General features: G+C 38.3%; 1 protein-coding gene across 1 annotated transcript in view; it reads right to left on the bottom strand.

The window, feature by feature from the left end:
- SLC26A4 (solute carrier family 26 member 4) overlaps positions 1-19,915 on the bottom strand; it is a 24,494-nt gene that overhangs the window by 3,938 nt on the left and 641 nt on the right. Inside the window, exons 2-18 of the mRNA XM_031059017.1 lie at positions 19,435-19,574; positions 17,213-17,323; positions 15,396-15,586; positions 14,785-14,949; positions 12,091-12,243; positions 11,897-11,979; positions 10,797-10,944; positions 8,289-8,402; positions 7,463-7,540; positions 7,175-7,270; positions 5,652-5,758; positions 4,226-4,295; positions 3,823-3,915; positions 3,626-3,721; positions 2,524-2,754; positions 1,016-1,070; positions 557-702 (exon numbers count right to left, since the gene is read on the bottom strand). Coding sequence (XP_030914877.1) covers positions 557-702; positions 1,016-1,070; positions 2,524-2,754; positions 3,626-3,721; positions 3,823-3,915; positions 4,226-4,295; positions 5,652-5,758; positions 7,175-7,270; positions 7,463-7,540; positions 8,289-8,402; positions 10,797-10,944; positions 11,897-11,979; positions 12,091-12,243; positions 14,785-14,949; positions 15,396-15,586; positions 17,213-17,323; positions 19,435-19,574 — 2,077 coding nt within the window. The remainder of the gene's footprint in view (positions 1-556; positions 703-1,015; positions 1,071-2,523; positions 2,755-3,625; positions 3,722-3,822; positions 3,916-4,225; positions 4,296-5,651; positions 5,759-7,174; positions 7,271-7,462; positions 7,541-8,288; positions 8,403-10,796; positions 10,945-11,896; positions 11,980-12,090; positions 12,244-14,784; positions 14,950-15,395; positions 15,587-17,212; positions 17,324-19,434; positions 19,575-19,915) is intronic.

A 19,915-nucleotide genomic window follows, 5' to 3' on the forward strand; every position in this document is an offset into this window, starting at 1 on the left:
ATGCCAAGCAGAGTGAGACTATGGCTTTGATTAGAAGTCTGTGGAGCTTTGGGAAAGGGAGCAGAGAATGATTATTCATTGCAGCTAACAATCCAGAAGTCCAGCAGGCCTAAACCAAGCAGGAAACATTTGTCATATAATTGAAAATTAGAGAACCCATCTCCACAGGATAATGTCAGAGGTTCCAAAAGAAGTATTACAGACACATTGAAGAAAACTCCATCTGTAGCAATTAAATATAATGTTCCAAATGCAACCTCCAGCTGATGAGGTTCTTAAGATGCCAGTAGTCAGAAATTAGAAAATGTGTCTTAGGATGAAGTGTTTGCCATATGTGCTGTTTCTCATGTTCTTTTCACTAACAAGCTCCTGGAGCTGACAGACCCTTCCTTTAATCTACAAAAGTACTCATGTACTACAGAAGCTGCCTAATTTACTACACTCCCACTTTTTTTGTACTACAGTTCTTGGTCTAGTTTTCAAATGTGCCACAGAAACTTCCAGAATGAGTGCTAGATGATGGAAGGAAGGGGAATGTACTGCTGGATATCCTTACCTTCTCAAATATGGGATCCTGGTTGTCACTGTATGTCATTTGATTCCTTATGTAGAGCACTGCATCATGGACAGTCAAGAAAAATATGTCTTTTCTGACAGTGTCATCAAAGAAGGCACCCCGTTCCAGCTGAGATATAAGGTTGTCTGAACAAAAGAAAGTCATAACAGTTTTATACAATATGAAGTACTTGAGAAATGAAAGTTAAAATACACAGTTGCAACTGTTAGAAATCAAGTGAATCCAAATGAATCCATCAATTATAGTTTAGTTTTGACTTTTACTTTCCATATTTCCTTTGCACTCCACAATTTTGTGTCCAATGGAGCTAACAATGCTTATCAGTGTTACAGTTCACATATTTATTAGTGTGGATGCTACACAGACACATCTAGAGATCCCTTCTCACCTTCATTTTATTTTTTGCACGAGTGAAAGTAGAAATACTTGGATATTTACCTTGATATGAAGCAAAGTATACTCTCACATCAATTCTCTCAAACTCTTTAATTATCTAAAAAAAAAAAGTTTGCAACAAAGACTTCAATAAATAAAGTCTGTAAGGAGAAAATACATATATGTCTGTACATCTGTGTAATGTATAGGCTCATACACTTCATTTTTTTCTGATTGTCTTCATTCCACATAGTATATTTTGTTTATTTATCATAATAAAGGTAGTGCTATACTTTACTATACTTAAAGATCCACTAGTTAAGTACCTGGTTGCTGAAGTGGCCTATCTTCAACTATGTAAGTGGAATACCCACTTTACATGCACAAGCATTGCTGCCAATTAAGCTTGTCATTCTGTTCTGAAAATTCAAATAATAATCTCTCCAAGTGAGACCACACGTGGCTGAGTGAGCTTTATTTCCCTCATGTATGTGTGATACGATACACTCATTCACTGGCACATGCAGATTTTTTTACACAGATTTTCCACTCATGCAGTGCACAGATGGACCTGTCCTTGGATGAAAAAGCTACATATGGAGAGAGTCATGTCAACAAACCCATATTCCCATGTACCTAGGCAGGAGGCTGATGCAAGATACACACTGCTCCTGTATTTCACTTAGTTAAAAGGCAGGGGACTAAAATCTACCCCTGGCTCCCTGGTGGCAGGCAAGTCTCTTAGATTAGTGTTTTCAGAGATGATTATTAATTCTATTTCTGTTAGTTGATAAACTTGAGTCATGGTAAAGATCTGGTTTTATAGATAGGCTAAGTAGTCCCAACTGCACAATTAAGTTAGTGAAAGCATTAATCTGAACATACAAAATATCAGAAAAAAATGAAGACTGAACAATGTGGTCCTACACACTTGTAACTGGGCACCAAAAAATAATGGAAATACTTGGCCTTAATCTTTATACCTCATTTCCTTCTTCCTAGGAAGAAATATAATCTCCTTATTATGTACTGTGAGTTTGAAGATTAATTAATGAATGTTGATGAAGCACTTGATACTATCCACAGAAGATACTACAAAAAATGAATCATTCTTCCTCCATAATTAAAATGAATGAATAAATGAAGGAATGAATAAATAAATCTTGTGGCTAAAAACTGAACTGGGATGGTAAGATGAAAGTTTTACTACCTCTGTGTTGAATAAGCATCATCCTGTGCCCAGATTAAAGCAGGAGGCATGTGGAAAGAAAATATATAACCAGAATATTTCATAACATTTGCATATAAGGAGACCACATTTTGCAGTTAATTATTTTGAGTACTTGACTATGCACCCTTCATATTGTTCTTTTAATGCATTTTTTCCCACTTAAAATACACACACCACCAATATTCGACTTCTCGCTGATATTTTTCATATTTATATTTTCATGGTATTTTTCAACAACATACTTTTTAAAACTCAGAAATTAATTTCAGCTAACAGCTCTGGATTTACATACTACTGACTAGTTTCATTTTCATAGAACATCAGAAAAAAATGCCCTTACCGTTTTTATTGATCTCACAGCTACAATATCCAAGAAGGTTACTGCTCCAAAATCAAGAATGAGACTGTGGATGGGCACCTTGGGGATGTTTACTTTGACTGGGAGTTCTGAATTCCAGTCCACCTGGATCTCTACTTCTTTGGTGGGAACTTGAGGATCTTGGTTGTCTTCAGGTTCCTCATCAGTCTCAAAAGCTTCATTATTAATACCAGGCTCACTGATGATGCCATTCTATTGCCAGACAATATATGGAATATAGAATTTAATCATGGGTAAAGTTTGGGAGTTACAGAAAATACCACCCTGTGGTACCTTCTGTTGAAGGAATTGACAACAGACACTTGTGACCAGTATCCCCAGCTCCCAGTCCTGGTACTGGTTAGCATAATTAATGACATTTTATAATCAAGAAGCCATTCTTTGTGGCTGAGCAGGTTGTGTATTTGTTCCCTTTTCCCTCTTTCTCAGGCCCTGAAGGTCCTGTGAACCAATCAGACAAAGAAAACTGATTTCTTCTTCTCCCTGCCAGCCTCAAGGTTCCTGGGCACCAGGCTGATCTCTCCCTTCCTTGCTGGCCTTGAAGGTCCCAGGCACGTGGGCAACCAGGTGTAGTTGGTGAACCCATCAGAGAAAAGGGAAGTGTAACACAGGAATTGCCATAACAGAGCACTCTCTATGGCAAGTCCCGTGTGGGAAATTTGGACCAAAACTGCTGCTAACAGTGAGACACCCCCAGGGGCCAGGGATGCCTGCACTGTCTTTTGTTTTCTGAGTATTGGTGACTCAATTTCTTTCATGTAATTTTTAAGTCTAGATTATGATTATTATATTGATATATTAAACCATGTATTAAGATCTCACCTGATCTGCAGGGGGTTCAGGTAGTTAGAAACTCTAAGTTAGGGTCTAGGTGATTAAAACTGTAAGTTGTATTATAAATTCTGCATGCTACTTATAAACTGTACTACCATGTAGCAAGTCACACTTTTCATCTCTATTTTAAGGATGAGTACAGAGTAATTCATAATTAAACCTTAGCTAAAAAAGTCCAACAGTAACCCTTTGAGAAAAAATAGACATAAATAATTTTAAAAAGACCTACCTTAGTGGCTTTTAATTTTCCCTTCTTGATTAGCTTTTGTATTTTCCTCAGTGCTTTGAGTCTCTTATTATATACCTTGACTGCATCAAATCCCACCTACAGAAAACAGACCAAAATTATTTAACTTAAGTCAGTATAATTCTGAGGAAATCTCAAGGACCGTTAAGAAGCTTCCAAACCCATAACTGATCACTTACAGTAGATTTGAGGCTGCTTTTCAGTCCATCAATATTAGCATAAAAAATTGGACTTGAAAACTTGAGAATTTTCACACCTTCTGGTTCTATAACCTGTTGCCAAAGAATATAAGGTTAAACAGCAACAGCCACATTTTGACAATAAGAAGCAGTTTAACTATTTCAATTACATATTTGATTTTTAAAAAAAACCACGGATTCGTTGATGATTGAGGGAATTCCATCTTTAGAAGCTTACAACCCTAGCATGCAAGATGGACCAACCATCTGAATGAAGAGGGTGCTAAAATTTGTTATCTTTGAAGACCCCACTTCCAAATTCAAGTTGTGTACAGTATGCAAGGCACCACCTTTTCTTACACTGACATGAAGACTGAAGGAAAACAATTCAGCCAGGACTTACATTTTTGTAGTCCTTGACCTTCTTGTAGATGTCTGTGCCAGGAATGTTTCCAAAGCCTCCCCATGAAGGACTAACAGAAGTAAAGACAGTGAAGGTAAATGTCACGCATGGGCACTCACAGAACTGAAGGGATTGCTGCATACAAAGTATCTTTGACTCCTGTGGTTTGCTTTCTAAAGCCAAAGTAACAGACTTGCAAAAGTGTTGAAGCTATTTTGTGTCACTGTAATGAACAGCCCTTTATAAAAAGAAGGTACTTTGGTCTCACCCTACTTAATGCACCATTTTGATTTAAGAGCTGAGTGAACAACTTGTTCAATTGGTTTCCCAAACCAGAAGAATATTTCAAAAGCAAATAAATTTGCTTGAAGTTTGAAAAACCAATTTTTTTTACACTGAAAAAAGAATTGATGGCTTTTAAATCAACTGAAATGCATTTACATTATTTTCAGATTATGTAAATATTTTTGTCCAACCTTTTAAAGTTTTATTTTAGTCAATAACAAAACCAAAATGTTTTGCAGTCTCCAGATATATATTCAACAGCTGAAGCAAATTGTTTTGAAGTTTGTAAGGCTTCATCTCCCCTTTATATTTTGCTAACATCTGAGTTGAATTTGGGAATGGTTTTTTGAGGCTCTTCAAATTTCATTTTTTAATAATTTACTATTGTGTAACAATTTTTACAAGGCTTTATTTTTATGCATTTGCTGACAATGCAACTATACCATGGTAGTGCTAGTTACCATACTCTCTGAACTCCAAGCTGAAGGAAAGAAGTTATGTTGTATTTTCAGATAAAAGGTCAATGAAAAAGAATAAGATGACTGAATAAGGTTCTTCAAATCCACCTTTTCTTACCATTCCACTCCCATATATTCTTTAAGCAGCAACAAATCAGCCAGAAGCACAATTTTTTTTCTAATTCTCATAAGAATGCTTTCTCTTGCTCTTCTTTTACAGCCATACAATCAGTCTTGTATAAGTAATAAGTGGAAAGGTTATTGGCATGTGCAACATACTGCAGTAGTATTACCTGCTGAGAGTTACTGTAATGATCAATTCATTACAAAAGCCATCTGTTTATATTTGTACAAAATACATCTGTTTATATTTGATCTAGAATGTTCCTGTCCCTTTTCAGAACTCAGCTATGTGGGTGCATATAAAACATATGGCTAAGTACCACCAGAGTGGCCAACATGATATGAAATACTAATCAAATAATGCAGCTTCTCTTTTATCAGTGTAAATAAATGTTAGCACACAAAGAGTGTCTTGTTCTAAAAGAAACAGATTTTTTTCATTTCAAAATTTTTGTAAACCCAAGCAGATATTCTGCCACAAATCATCTCGCATTTCAGCATATTATCTTCCTTTTTCATAACTTAAAACTAAGAATTATTTCTGATTCTGTATTACTTACAACTGAACTCTCAGCACAACTGTCAGCAGTCCAAACAAAAGGCCAGCAAGTAATCCCAAATCAAGTCCCAGAATGATGGATGCTATACATGTAAAAACCCAGATCATCTGGAGAAGAAATAACAAACATAAAGTGTTTTCATTTTAACATATGACTCCTGGTCACACTAAAGAAACACTAGACCAGGTAATATGAAAAGCATGTTTTAACTTTGGAACTGATTGTAGCACACTAGCAATCTGCTGACTTCCATACAAAAGTCTTCTTCTTCCTCCAATATGTTTCATCCATCATATTATTAGGCATAGTTAGCTTTTTAGGAAATAAAGGGGTTTTCAACATAGCAATATTTTTTAAGGATCTGATTCCTTTGATGAAATTAAAGGAGATACAGTTAAACATTGCATTTACTTATTTCTGATGATGGCAATCTTTGTTAATCTTTCTTAAAATTGAAAAGTTTTATTTTACCAAGATGCAAAATACTGTAAGGTGCCTCCCGTGCACACATATAGGGAAGGAAGGGGATTCCTCAGTGACATTTAAGAATCAGAAAGAACTGTAGCAAAGAGAGGTGTTTCACATTAACAGCTGATGGCTCTTCTCTAAGATCTTCACTGAATATTCAGGCAGAACAGTTGAAGTGCACTCCTCAGTTCTTTGCTACATCACTGCCCATGCAGTAGACTCAATTTTTTTAAAAGCTGAGTGCTTCCACTTCTCACTGAAGTCACTGGCATCTTTTGTCTATAAATCAGTAAATGATTGACTAAAATATCTGAGATCTGTCTAAGACAGGTACTGCCCAATGACACTAACTGTAAAATCTAAGCACAGTAATGGGAAAAATTACTTTCATGCAATCTTTTCCTGCCCTAAGAGCCACAGTGAAGGTCTGCTCCACAAAACACACAGTGGGAGATGTCAGCAAGTACCCTGAGATATGGTTATAGTGGTTCATAAGAAAAGTCTCTTCATACATCCCTTAGCATGCCAAATGAATCCACATCCTAGCTTGGATTAGTCTTACCACAACAAAAAAAACCCCTTTTTCCTGAGGACTATCTGAGATTATTCAGGCAAATGGGATGGTCATGTGGTAACAACAGAAATATATGTACATGAATTAAGGAAAGGTCTCTGACTCATTTAACAAAGATAAAATCAGAATGGTAAGGGTGGCAGCAGGCCATCTGCTTTTCAAGCCATATCAGCACAAGATTGCTGTATACTACGGAAATGGCTGCAAAGGAGTTATCAATGCACAAAAATACTCTGACTGGCACCCTTACAGCAGGGTTTAGGAAATAAAGATTAGCAGAATACTGACATAAAAATGAAGAATTTTTTACTGACCTCATGGCATTTGCATTTTGAGGATACACATAAAACTCTTCTGATGTTAACCCCACAAAATCCTGCTTATGTGGTAGTTAAGAGAAACTTGGGTGGCATTAAAAGGTAAAAAAACCCCCAAAAGTGGACAAAAGCATTCATGAGGAAAAAAAAATTAGGTTACTTACAGCATCCACTTTATTCTGTCTCCATAGACGGGGAACATCAAACACTTGCATGAACATCCCTTTCAAGTTAGCTATGACTACAGCTGCCAACACGGACTGTGAAGAAGAATAATGAAAAAATGGTATTTGGAAGCAAAGATACATATTAAGACAGTGCTCAACATGACCCACTATAAACCACAGACCTGTCTGGAATCAGATACCACAGTTTAAAGAGGGATATTAATCTTGCCCATCATAGTTGAACATTTGGATCTGATGTGGCTGTGCTGCAGAAGAGTACAGTACCTTTTGTAAGGGCTCTAGCAATTTCCCCAGGGCAACAATAGAAATCAAAACGATCCCAGCTGAGATTATACCAGCAACCTGCAAAGAACAGAGTTTATAGGAAATGAACTTACTATGATTCTATCATCTGTTTCTAGGATTACAAAGAGAAAACTACAAACAGTTGCACGTTACATTTCTTTAGGAACAGGGAGACCTGCCAAAGTGTCATTGTGTTTAGGCATATGCGGGCAACCATTATTCACTTCAACTAACACAGAGGGAATTCAGTTAAGCAGGAAGTCTAAACAAGCACAGGGTAGTAGCTCTTGAGGGGTTATGTTACAAAGACAGATGAATGGAGCAGTCTGTGTGTAAGCTGGAAAAGAAGCTGCTGGATAACCTGTAGTTTTTCACTGTTAAGAACCACACAGATATAGTATGGTAGAACAAAGTAGTTTACTCAACCTGATGATGTTCCATGGCTGATGGTGAATGGCAAATGGCAGAGCTGCTCAGGCCAGCACATGGAAGCTTAAAGATATCATAGCCAGCTGGGAGAGATTTCCTCCCACATCCTACTCTGATAAACTCAGTCCTTTAATTGGAAATGAAATTCTGGGGAACTAGAGTTAAAAGATTTCTGACCCCTAAGGTAACTCATGGTATGTAAAACCTGATTGCCCTCTTCTGGCAGAGCTACAAAAATGATTCACTACTAGAGCTGTGGCTTTCCATGTGCCAGCAACGCAATCATTTTAGGACTATTTTCATCTCACAGTGAAATCTGTGCACTACACAAAATTAAATTTACCTCTGCATAGTACTAGTAAGAAAAGGCCATTACCTGAGTCTTTCCACCAGTACTTTCTTGGACTGCAGTCCGTGAAAGAGCAGTAGTTGCAACAAAACAAGAAAAGGCACCTGAAAAAATGTTGCTGAACCCAAAGGCAATAAATTCCTGAAAGATAATTGGATAATGCTGTAAATAAAGATGCCTGAAGACTGTTTTTCAATGGAGAAAGACAGCAGCTTCTGCAGTAGTTGATAAAGTAGGTAGCACAATAATATTAAGAAGAGTATGAACTAGTAATAGCTGTAATATTAAGTAGAGTATGAACTAGTAATAGCTGTTAAATGTTTACACAAATGCCTCTTGTGCCAGTGCAGCTACCTCTGTTTGGAAACCAACACAAAGAAGTTGGTGTACTCCCCTTGAAGTGGACATACTCATCTGAGTACAAAGGTATTTAAAGCTTACTTCTATCAGTGTAACCAAACCTAATGTTTCTAAGAATTACACTGGAATAATTGCATCAAGAAATGGGTACTAGAATAAATTTAACTCCTAGGTATCACAAGCTAAACAAGTTTATTGTACTAAACTCAGTACAATAGTCTGAGTTTAGACAAGCCTTTAACTAATGCATAGCATTGTATTATTAGTAGAACTATTAAGGAACTTTGCAATAATGCACAATTTCACTGAAGACTTCTAGTTTTCTAAGTCATAAGTTTTTCACTCTAAGCATCCCAATGAACTCACACCGAGTCTCAGGCAGCAATCTCAGATTTGCCCCAGGGTCACAGAAGCCAGCACCTCCTGATGCTGGTTTTTATGCTCAAGTGACAAGGACCTTGGGAGCTTTATGTCCTGGGGTCTGGCCCATTCCTCTGCTGGGAAATAAAGAATTTGGGAGCTGTCTGCAACCAACCCCATATAATTGACAGAAACATTGTTTACACTAAGCTGGCAGAGGCACAAGAGCTTTACACTCACTGCAAACTTTTTAAAATATAATTTAAGATTTGATTTTGGCTGTCTCCCTTCTTTTGTACAAAATTAAATTTCCTGTAAATTTTTATTTAGCTCCAACCACAAGAGCAGGAACAGACCTAAATGATTCATGCCTATTCCCATGTAACCACTGTGATTGGTGAGAAAATATTGGAGGTATAGTTCCTCATGTTCTTAGGTGTTAATGATCTGGATCTATGAAGACAATACAGACACTGGTAGATAATAGTATCAACCTGTCCTTCAAAATTATTTTACTATCTGCTTTTATGATCTTATTTTAACTTCTCCAGAACAACTAAACTATTTGCTCATCATCCTGGGCTGCATTTAACCTTTGCTATATGTAAAATTCATAACGTAGAACTGAAAGGAAGGCACTCTGCTTTTATAAACTAATTCTTCTACTACAATATTTAATCAGTATCTTTGAAACACACCACTGCTGGCAGAACAACATTTTCAACAACAGAACAGCATAAACAGTACTTCTAGGATTATGTATAATTCTTTGAGATTTATTAAACTGAAAGTTGGTGCATTTTGGTCAACTTTAAGATCAAGTGTTACCAGATATGACCTTTGAGGACTGTAAACTGGCAAACAGAAGCATAACTTTCTTATACACAGCAAAACAGTGTTTCTGAAGTCAAACTTTATGTAATCCATCAGTACTAAAATAAAGGATTCATTAAACAAAGTACTCATCTATTTGTTGTAGTGAGGGCATTTTCTAATATTCTCAAAGGATAAAATTAAAAATTAACATAGATGCAGGATGAGGAAGCTTTCTGATATTTTAATTCCACACCATGGGCAAGCAACATAACCCCTGGTGAAGACACTGAACAAATGCAGGAATCCTGTAGGAGCTTGTGATGCACAGCTCATGGCACATTCTAGCTCTGTGCCCCTAGAAAGCAATGCTTAAAGCAGCTCAGCCATTTAGTGCACACAGCTACTCCAGCACGTTCATATGCTGGTAGGCACTTGTGTGTAACTTGGGTGAAGCTGCAGGACTGATCTGTTAGGTTACAGGTGTAGCTATATTGATGTCACTGGAGTCATGCTGAGAAGTACAATCATTTATTAACTGTAAAGTTCAGCTGATTCAAATCCTGCATGAAGTCTAAGCCTAAATAAAGCTGTCCAGAGCAACTTCTTAGCTTGACATTGCCTTTATCTGCTCAAGCAACCCACCTCAAAATATGCCTTATAAGTGGAAATGGAAAGTAGGTTGCTAGGCCATGTCAACTTGGCATCACCAGAAAATTTCCCTGTACAGTGCTCAGCCCTTTCAGAGCTACTGCAGTCACTAGACTGATACAGAAGGAATGAAATAGTATGAAAAGCCCATACTGCAGCTGGATCTGGCTCATCTCTATGTGGCCATTTCAGCTAATTTTTTTTCAAGAGTTGAAAGAATTTCTCGTGTCAGACTTCAGTGCTTGTCTGAAAAATGTGTGTGAATGGTGTTTCTTTCATTTGGCTACATAAGTCAGCATGTTTTACATTATAAACATCACTATGTTTATAAAATATTTTGGTTATACATACCTGGTTTCCATCAATAGCATAGTCATACTTGGTTGCATATACCTTCCCCACAGACACGGCAATAGCATAAGCAACAATAGCGATGGAAAAGGAGGCTGCAATCATCTGGGAAAACAGGCTGACATTTGGAGGCTCAGGAGGCAAAAATCTAGCATTTAGAAAATATATTGGTGTTACCAGCTTTGATTGAATTCTATTCTTACCAGAACTGTCAAGGAGTTTGAGGCAGAGGCAAACAGGTTGCTTGTAATATGAAGTGTAATGTTTCAAGTTAATAAAAAGGTGGAAACAGCCCATTGACATACAGAACACGCTTATCTAGCTCACCCCAGCCCAAATCCTGATGCTATTAGTCAGCAACAAAGTTCCCATTGTTCTCAGCATGACTGAGATTTGGCCTTATGATAGTAAAGTGAAAAACTACATTTTTTGAAGCATCGAATAAAGAATGTATTGAATAGTATGATGAATTACATAAATATGTTAATGGCTCTTCATACTATTGTTAACATACTTCTTCAGTAAGATCTCAGAAGCATTTTATCCCCTACCATGTTTCCACAAATTTTAATTAATTAAGCCCTGAATACGAAATGGAATGTGAAGGTTACTACTGTGAAGTGCTCTGAATCTTTCAAGTGGAAGTCTCTACGAGTGTAATCCTCAACATCCTTGCTCCTATGAGTATGGAAGTGACAAAGCTGATTGGGATAACAGTAGCAGCAGGATTATGAACCGTAGTGGGATAACTCAGGATTACAGAAATTAAATCTATGCAGAATTTCTTTATTAAAAATTGTTATTTTTAAAAACCATTTTCCACAGTCCCATAGTCACTTCATGAGCAGGAAGTAATTAATTTTCAGATGGACTTCCTGAATTAGACAGACATTCCTAAGCCCATTTTACAGAAGGAAATCTAGGCAACACGTTTGGGTGGCATAACTGATAGAGCCAGAAGTAAAACTCAGAAAATTTCCAGATCTGAGTTCTAAACTCAGGTTACAGCTCTCAACATTTCTTTTATGCATTTTCTCTTACTACAGTCATTTTTAGCCAATTAAAATAATACCTTTTCCCCACAAAACAAAGACACTCACCCTCTTGGAATGCTCTTAACAATGCCTGCATTGTATTTTTTTTCCAAGTCGGCAGCATATGAAATGCCAGTGGCTACTATTGTCTGTAATAAGATAAAACAACAGTTTTAAGACTTAAAAAGAGTTCCTGTCTTCCTGTAGCTAGACCCATCAATTTTATCTGTTTTCAGCTTTTGCTATGCCCCCTTGCTTACCACAATCACTTCTATTGGTATAGGTATAGGTATCTTGTGTTTGAACCGATCGTTTATTTCTTTAACTACCATGCAGACAAAAATGGTGAGGAGTCCAGCAATAAGATCTGCAATGTTGGTGGTCCCAATTTTTTCAAATGTTTCAACAAGAGTCTGAAAAATAAAAATGATAGCATAAAACATGTCCATGTCCACTTGAAGGATGTGCAAATACTCATGAGATGATCCAGATGCATAGGGTTTTGGAGAAGGCCAAGCAACTTCATTCAAGCCTAGAGAAGCCCGAGGAAAATGTATTGTCAAGGTGCTATCAGTAAATGGATTTAATAGTGAATTTAATAGAAAAAGCATAGGTGCAAGAATTGTCCACATAAGGGGCTTCTGCTTCCCAATTTTAGTCAATTAATGCTAAGTAAAAAGAGTTAACTCTCTAACTGTGTTTTACCTCTACCTGTATCAGAGCAAGGAAGGGAAGATCTGGAGCTTCTTCACTTTGACAAATAGCAAGGGAGATCCTCATTTTTCTAAAGAGAGCTAGCAGACCCATGGGCAAAGCTCTGGTTCACTTCATGCCCAGTTCATGAGGTCTGTGCCTTACTTGTTTCCTATTTCCACTGCTGACAAACAGAGAATGAGTATGAACACACAGGTCATACCAGGCTGTGGAGAATCCAACACTGCACTTCAGAAAAGCAGCCACTCAACCTCATTCTACAGTAAATTAAGCCTCCCAGCAGAGTTTGGCCCCAGAATGGAGCACTCAAACTGGGCTGCAATAGGCTGCTCCCTTCTCTACCCTTCCTGTGCCCTTGCTTGGTCGTATCGTTTATTACAAGTTATTGTACAGAGAAAACATGAAGAAATGATTACAGAAAAGTCACAAATACTCCTCTGTCCCACTCCTAAGCATCAGGGTAGTTCTCACTTGTCTTCTGTCTCCAAGAAAATGTAATTATCCCATGCCTGGTGAAGTAGCTGTAGCAGAATGATCTGGTAGAAAAGGGGCTAGAAACAGACATCCTGCATCCTGGTTAGCTCCCCCAATAACGAGTTTTTGGTTTAAACATAAGAGGAGGTTTGCAGCAGCAGCACTCCCACCCTTCTGAACAGACTTTGGCTTGGAAATAAAGCATCTAAGTGCTTAATTGGCTAGGTCTTCTAAGCTAAAGAAGCCTTCCTGAAACACTGAATCAGACGCCCTCCCTTGGCTGACTGAAGGCATTTCTTGCCCATTCTACTGTTTACCACAGATCCCATGAGAATGGCTGAGCACCTCTTGCACTGCCTCATTCCACAGGGAAACAGTAAACTCCTAACTTTGGCTGTAGATTCTGCGAATGCTGGATGCTTGGTGTTGCAGTTTGTTAAACACTACTGAAGCAAGTCCAAAACTTGCTGAAGCAGACACAGCAAATCACTGGTTGAGCAGACCCGAAATAACAACTTCTTTGCTCTACATGCACCTGCAAACACATTGACCTGGCTCACCTGCAAGAACACAGAAGTTTTGAACTTTAACCTAAAAAGTCAGCATCCCACTCAGCCTTGCTGGAGCTGGAAGAACCATGCAGTCCTTTCAAAAAGTGTATTATACTAAATACCATTCATTCAATAAACAAACAGATGGGAAAAAAATGCTGGATTAACAAGTCCATCATTCTGCCAGGTCTGCTGTAATGTATATTATACAGTAAGGACTTTGTCTCATCTAACTTTCCTTGTTCTGAGGGGAAGAGTTTTCATTAGTTCTGAAAAGGCCCATTAAGAAAATAATTTTTTACCCACACAAATAGTCCTCCACATCTCTTTTTTAATGTTTACCTTGCTGTTTATAGTTATATTCATCCTATTATTGTTAATCTAGATGTCTGCTGTATTTTTCCTAGTCTGGTTGCCAGAACTAGCATGTAAAATCTTCAAATACATTTTTTCCCCTAGAACAGCCTCTTTTAGAAATCTACTATTCTAATATGAAGTGCTATGGAACATCTAAAATACTGTGAACCTGGATGGTTTCATGCTCAAGTCAGTGACACAACTCTGAGCAATTTTCCTGGGAAAGGATACTATTCTGTAGTACAAGACCTCTAAGAATGCAGTATTTCTGTAATGCAGCCAAAACATTGCTCCATTTGAGCATTTTCTATAAAATCAACAAATGGAATTGTAAAGTAACAGTCAGCCTCACATTTGCCAACCAATAGGTACCTGGCCAAAGGGTGGGAATCTGTATCCTTTAGGAATTCATATGCATGGCTACAGTGTGAAATGGAGAATTATGCCCTTCACCAGAATGACCTGCTGGTTTAAGTGTAAAGAGCCTTGGGAAACGACCTGACAGGGTTAATAAATGATCAAATGTCCTTCAAAATAAGTGAGAAAGGAAGGGATGAGACAAACTGTAGTCTCCAGAAGTGTTAACTTGTTTTGCTTGGAATTTAAACTTCATGGGAAAAAGTGCTCTGTCTGAAAAAGACTTCAAGATGGTAATTTCTGTCTAAGGAACCCCAAAGGCAGCTATTTAGAGCTCCACAGCTAAAAACGAAAGATCTTCATGAAAGGGAGAACTAAAGGAATGCCCTATACTTACCACCATATATATGAACCATCCCTGCGTGAAATGGAAGCAGAAGATAAGCAATCATATAAAAATACCTATCATAAAACCAAAGCAGATTAGAAGGGCATACTTACATATATTATGGAAAGGACACCATTATAATTTTTAGTTGAAACATTCAGAACTATTTTCAGTTGTGACACAAGCACTTGAAAAGCAGCTGCAGTTGTGAATCCCCCAACTAATGGATCTGCAAGGTACCTCACAATGAAACCAATCTGGAGAACTCCAAATATAACCTAGAAAAATCATGAAAAATATCAGCTTGTTAAGTAACAAAAAAGGTACACTTTTATTTGGAGATTTCTTATGCTTTGTTTTCTCTCTTTGTTGATGCAGAGTCTTAGGACAGTATTTCCCCCATTTCAGCTTAGTGTAGCTTAGTACTGTCCATCCAAGGAAATAAAGGAGACCTGAAGCAATGTGTGAAAGGAAGCCACAGGATATGCACCATTAGTACTCAGTTTCATGCAGGTCTTCTGGTCTGCAATGGCAGGGCTATTCTGCTCTCTGTGCTCCCAGTCATGCTGTCTCCACACAGGATTTGAAGATCTTAAAGGTTTGTGATAACTTTCCTTCATTTTGTGTTTTACTACAGGAAAATGTCTGACTGCTGTAGCAGGCATTTTTCTGCCATTAACATTAAAGCAGTCTCAACCTGGTGTCTTCAAGTCAACTATTTTACCTGTAAAATTCCAACCAGGAAGGTGAGAGTGCTTGCAATCAGCACTCTCTGTGCATCTCTGGATTCAGTATCTATCAGTGCCCCTGTGACATTAGTCCCTGTAGCATTACTGCCTTCTATGAGAAAATTCTCATCCGGGGCCATGCTCAATACAACAGATCCCACCATCAAACTGACCACTGGGAATGGACCTGTAATGACAAACAGAGCACACTGAATTTAACACACATTGAAAAAAAAAATTATCAGACTAGACAAGGAATTCTAGGTCAGAAAAACCGTGTAATATTGTAATTGGGGTACATTGGTAGTATTAGGGGCCAAGAGCCACAGGCACTGCATATATGAAACAAAAATACTGCACCTTCTTTAAATACTGCTCCATCTTTAAATAACTTATGTAGTACATACAGATACAAGTGCAGTTTCATGCTTTGCTTCAGCCAATTTAGGGCTGTACCAAGGCCAAAGGGGGCAGCAGGGTCAACACACTCCAACCATCTCCCTTTTATCAGCATCATAACCAGACAATAGAGATCACAATCCAGGTGAAAGCAACATTCATTTCTTTACATTTTAGGGTTTCTTTGTTTGCTTGTGTTTTTTTGGCTGGTTGGTTTTTTTTGTCATGGTTAGTTTTCAGCTGATCCAGCATGCCACATGATCAGGGTTCCCAACAACACACATCTGGCAGGAACATGATCCAATGGGTAGGACCACATCTTTTGGCAGTATTGTGCTATTACATTGGCTAAAGATGACTGAAACTACACTTTGGGCAAGATATAGAGAAAGTGATCATTGTGTCGGCAAAACACAACGTAAAAGTAATCATATTTGTTGCAGCTATTTACTAAAATTATGCAGAAAAGGAAATTGTCACAAAATGTCTTAAAGAAGGTTAAGTTAATTTTATAGATACCTTAAAGGACACTTCATGAATAAGAGCATTGGGAAGAGCATAAAGAAGGAGTGTTTGATAATCTATAAAGTAGGAATGCCACCATAAGTTGACACAACAAGTCAGATCTGGATAGCAAATGTGAGCTGCTTGGTAGGGTAGGAAGAGGCTAACAAAGTTGACAAAACATACAAAGACTTTTGATGCAGCAGAGAAGAAAGCTGATGAAAAAGTGTAGTATCATGCCAAAGCTCTGGGAGGGGAAAAGAATGTGTTCTTGGTAGATATGGAACAAGAAAAGACTGTATTTTGCTAGAATGAAGAAAAAGGCACTTCAGTGATCAAGCTGTAACAAGAATTTTAAATGTGAGAACTGACAAGAAACAAACCTCATATTCTAAAGAAAGCATTCAGAAAGAATCAACAGAGTTTACCCATAGCCTTGATGTGAGGCCCTACATAAGCATACACAAGCTCTGGGTCTCCATGACAGGCAAGAAGATACTGTCTACAGTAATGAAAAAAGGATGCAGGAAATAAGGCTTGTAGAGAAGACTGAAACAGCTCTGTTTTAGCCATCTTGAGCTTTAGTTGATAGACAAAATGTTTGTCATTCATACTGCCTCCTGAGGCCTTGATCTTGTAATTTCTTGCATAGAGTGCAGCCAAAGACAAGATTTAAACTTCAGCACAAATTCAAGCAAAAAGCAGTGGCATACCTAAAGTTAGCTATTATGAACAACTGCCTGTATAAAGAAGAAATAAGCCTTAATTTCCCAATGAGATCCATCAATGTTAATATTCACCATAGCAAATTTGTTTCAGAAAGTAGTTATATTGTATGAAATATAAATGTCTGCAGTAAGGATTAACACTGAAATAGATAATTCACTGTAACTTGAATACATGCAGTTACCAACTGAGATGTGCCTTGATGTTCCCAGGAAAAAGTATGTCAGGATGGGGAAAAAAGCAGAATAGAGACCAAATCCAACAGGGACTGCAACCAGCAAAGCATAAGCCAAACCTGAAATGATAGATCATCAAAATATCATATTTAAAATCTCTCAGCAATCTACTATCTTGTCTAGATTAGACTTTCAGAAAGATTTACTGCTGTGGTCCAGAGGCAATTTAGAATATGTTTTGTCTTGTAAGTCAGTTGCAGGCACACATGTGAGTGAGTATCAATGACTGTAATTGACTGTACATCCCATGCTGGTAGCTGAGTGAGTACCGAAAGATGTTCCCATGTTTGCATAGGTAGCCCAATACACAGGCTGAGACAGAAACCTAAGTGGATAACATTGCTGCAAGAGTGTGTGTGCTTCTTGAGAGAAAAGGAGGATGTGTGAATGTTCTCGTTTCAGACAGAAATTTCAAGCAGAAGTCTCTGAGTTATTGCACAACAAATACGCTTCAGCATCTTCAGCTCTTGTGAAAATAGGGCCACTTCTTTTCCCAGTAAAAACTAATCTGCCAATAGTAAGTCACATAAATTTGAGAGCCTTGGTTCTTCTTCCTTTGCATACCTGTGCAAGCTGTCAAATCCAGCAAGCAATAAAAAAAATTGCCTTCAAAATCATATCCCAGTTAGCCAGAGTTCTCCTTCAAAGATTCTCCAAAACCTGTCAGAGTATGACAAGTCCTGAAGTCCTGGTCATACTACTGTGACTGATCAAAGGACTGCAAGCAAGACACTTAGTTGCTGGGAATTAGGGATTTCAGGAACCTCAAGATCCCAGCATTTTTTTTGCAAATATTTTGGCCAATTTTTCCTGTAATTCATGTTCTAAAATTTCAGATTTTTTTTAAATTATAGCTAGGTGTAGATTTGCATTAATTTTGGGTTTTTTCCATTTTTTTCTGCTTTTTTTTAATGCATAGGTGGGAGACCAGAAAGTATATTTAAAAATTGGTTTTACAAATAAATTCTAATTAGGATAAAATAAGGGCACTGAAAAAAAAATAGGAGGTTATAGTATGAGCACAATAGCTCTTACAAGTAATATGAAAGGTCTATCTAGCCCAGTTCATTTTAAAAAGGCACAGGGATCCTGTAACTGTGCCACTACCTTCAGCAAAGATCTTCCGGCTCTGACACTCTTCTTTGGGAAAGAATCACTTTCTTTATTTCTCAGATCACCCCCTGCCTGGGGCAGAAGTTTGTAATCCTTTTTTCCTGCCAGTCTCTGCCTTCCTAGCATGCTCCAAGGGAACAGACAGGAGAGAACACTTGTGTCTAATCGGGAATGCGTAAACTGCTTTCTTTGTTCCCGGTGTAAATCTTTGTCCTCTTCCGCAAACACTGAATTTCCACTGGGGGAAAGTCTGGGGTTCACACAGCTAGTTTTGCCTGCTGAAGTCCCAAAAAAACTGTGAAAATAGTGTAAGAACTCTACTGAGATTAAATTATTGGGTTATAGTCAGTCTTGTCTTAGGCGGACGCTGCCTCAGGCAGGATGGTTCTGCCCTCTGAGTCTTCCTTAAGTGGCTTATTTGAACTGATTTCTGCTTATTTCTGACACTTTCCTATTTGTTCATCTTATTGAAAGCTTTACTAACAAATGGAATAAGGAAGTAAGGAAAACTTAATATTGCTAGCCATGTACTCTAAATATCCATGAAGTTTAATTTTTAAAAAAATCTGAATACATCACCACCTCCTTGAGGGTTGTCTTCTGCAGAGACCTGAACAACCTTATGAGATGAATTTTAAAGAGGATTAGATATCAAGGTTGCATTATTTTAGGGGAATAACTAGATTTTTGTAGGCAGTTGCAGAAGAACTATGGCTTAGACAACCAAGAAATATAAGTAAGACCACACAACCTATCTGATTTATCACAATGTAATTAAAATTTTAAATATAAAAATAAACACACGTTGAGTAAAGCGCCTGGAAGAAAAGTTAATTACATCCTTATAGCACGTCACAGGAAATTTAAATCTTCTATCCAAGGAAAGAAAAAGGAATAAATTAAAACCATAAATTATTTATTGCAAAATAATACCTAATATCTAGTATTAAATAACAAGCCTCAGATTTGTAATTCCATCTGCAAAACGTCCCGGTGTTCAGCCGGCTCCCTTATGGGGACGCCCCGGGGAGCGGAGCGCGGGCGCGCCTGGCTTTACCTTGCAGGGTGGCGACGAGGCCGGTGCTGAGCCCCGAGATGATGTCGCTGATCAGCCACTCTTTCACCCGGTAGTTGGGCAGCCACTCCAGGATGGGCAGAAAGGACTTGGCAATCTGAAAGGCCCTTTTCCTTGAACATCTGCGAGAAAACAAGTGATGAACACACCCCACGGAGCCGCAGTTGGAGCGCCCCAAGAACCCCAAAGTGGCAGAGAGCTGAGCTGATGCACATTTAAATTTGAGGGGCAGCGGCTGTCACAGACAGGGACGGGGCACGTAGTGGTGTCAAAAGCGCGCTCCCTGAGGAAGCACACCCTGGGCAGTGCCACAGGCAGGGGAGCAGGGCTGTGTCCGGCGTGTGGGGCAGGGGAGCAGGGCTGTGTCCGGCGTATGGGGCAGGGGAGCAGAGATGTGTCCGGCGTGTGGGGCTCTCCATGCCTCGGCGGGTGGAGTTTGCGGGCGCCGGGACAGCGCGCCCCC

Source organism: Geospiza fortis, unplaced genomic scaffold, assembly GCF_000277835.1.
Source record: "Geospiza fortis unplaced genomic scaffold, GeoFor_1.0 scaffold424, whole genome shotgun sequence".
NCBI lineage: Eukaryota > Metazoa > Chordata > Aves > Passeriformes > Thraupidae > Geospiza > Geospiza fortis.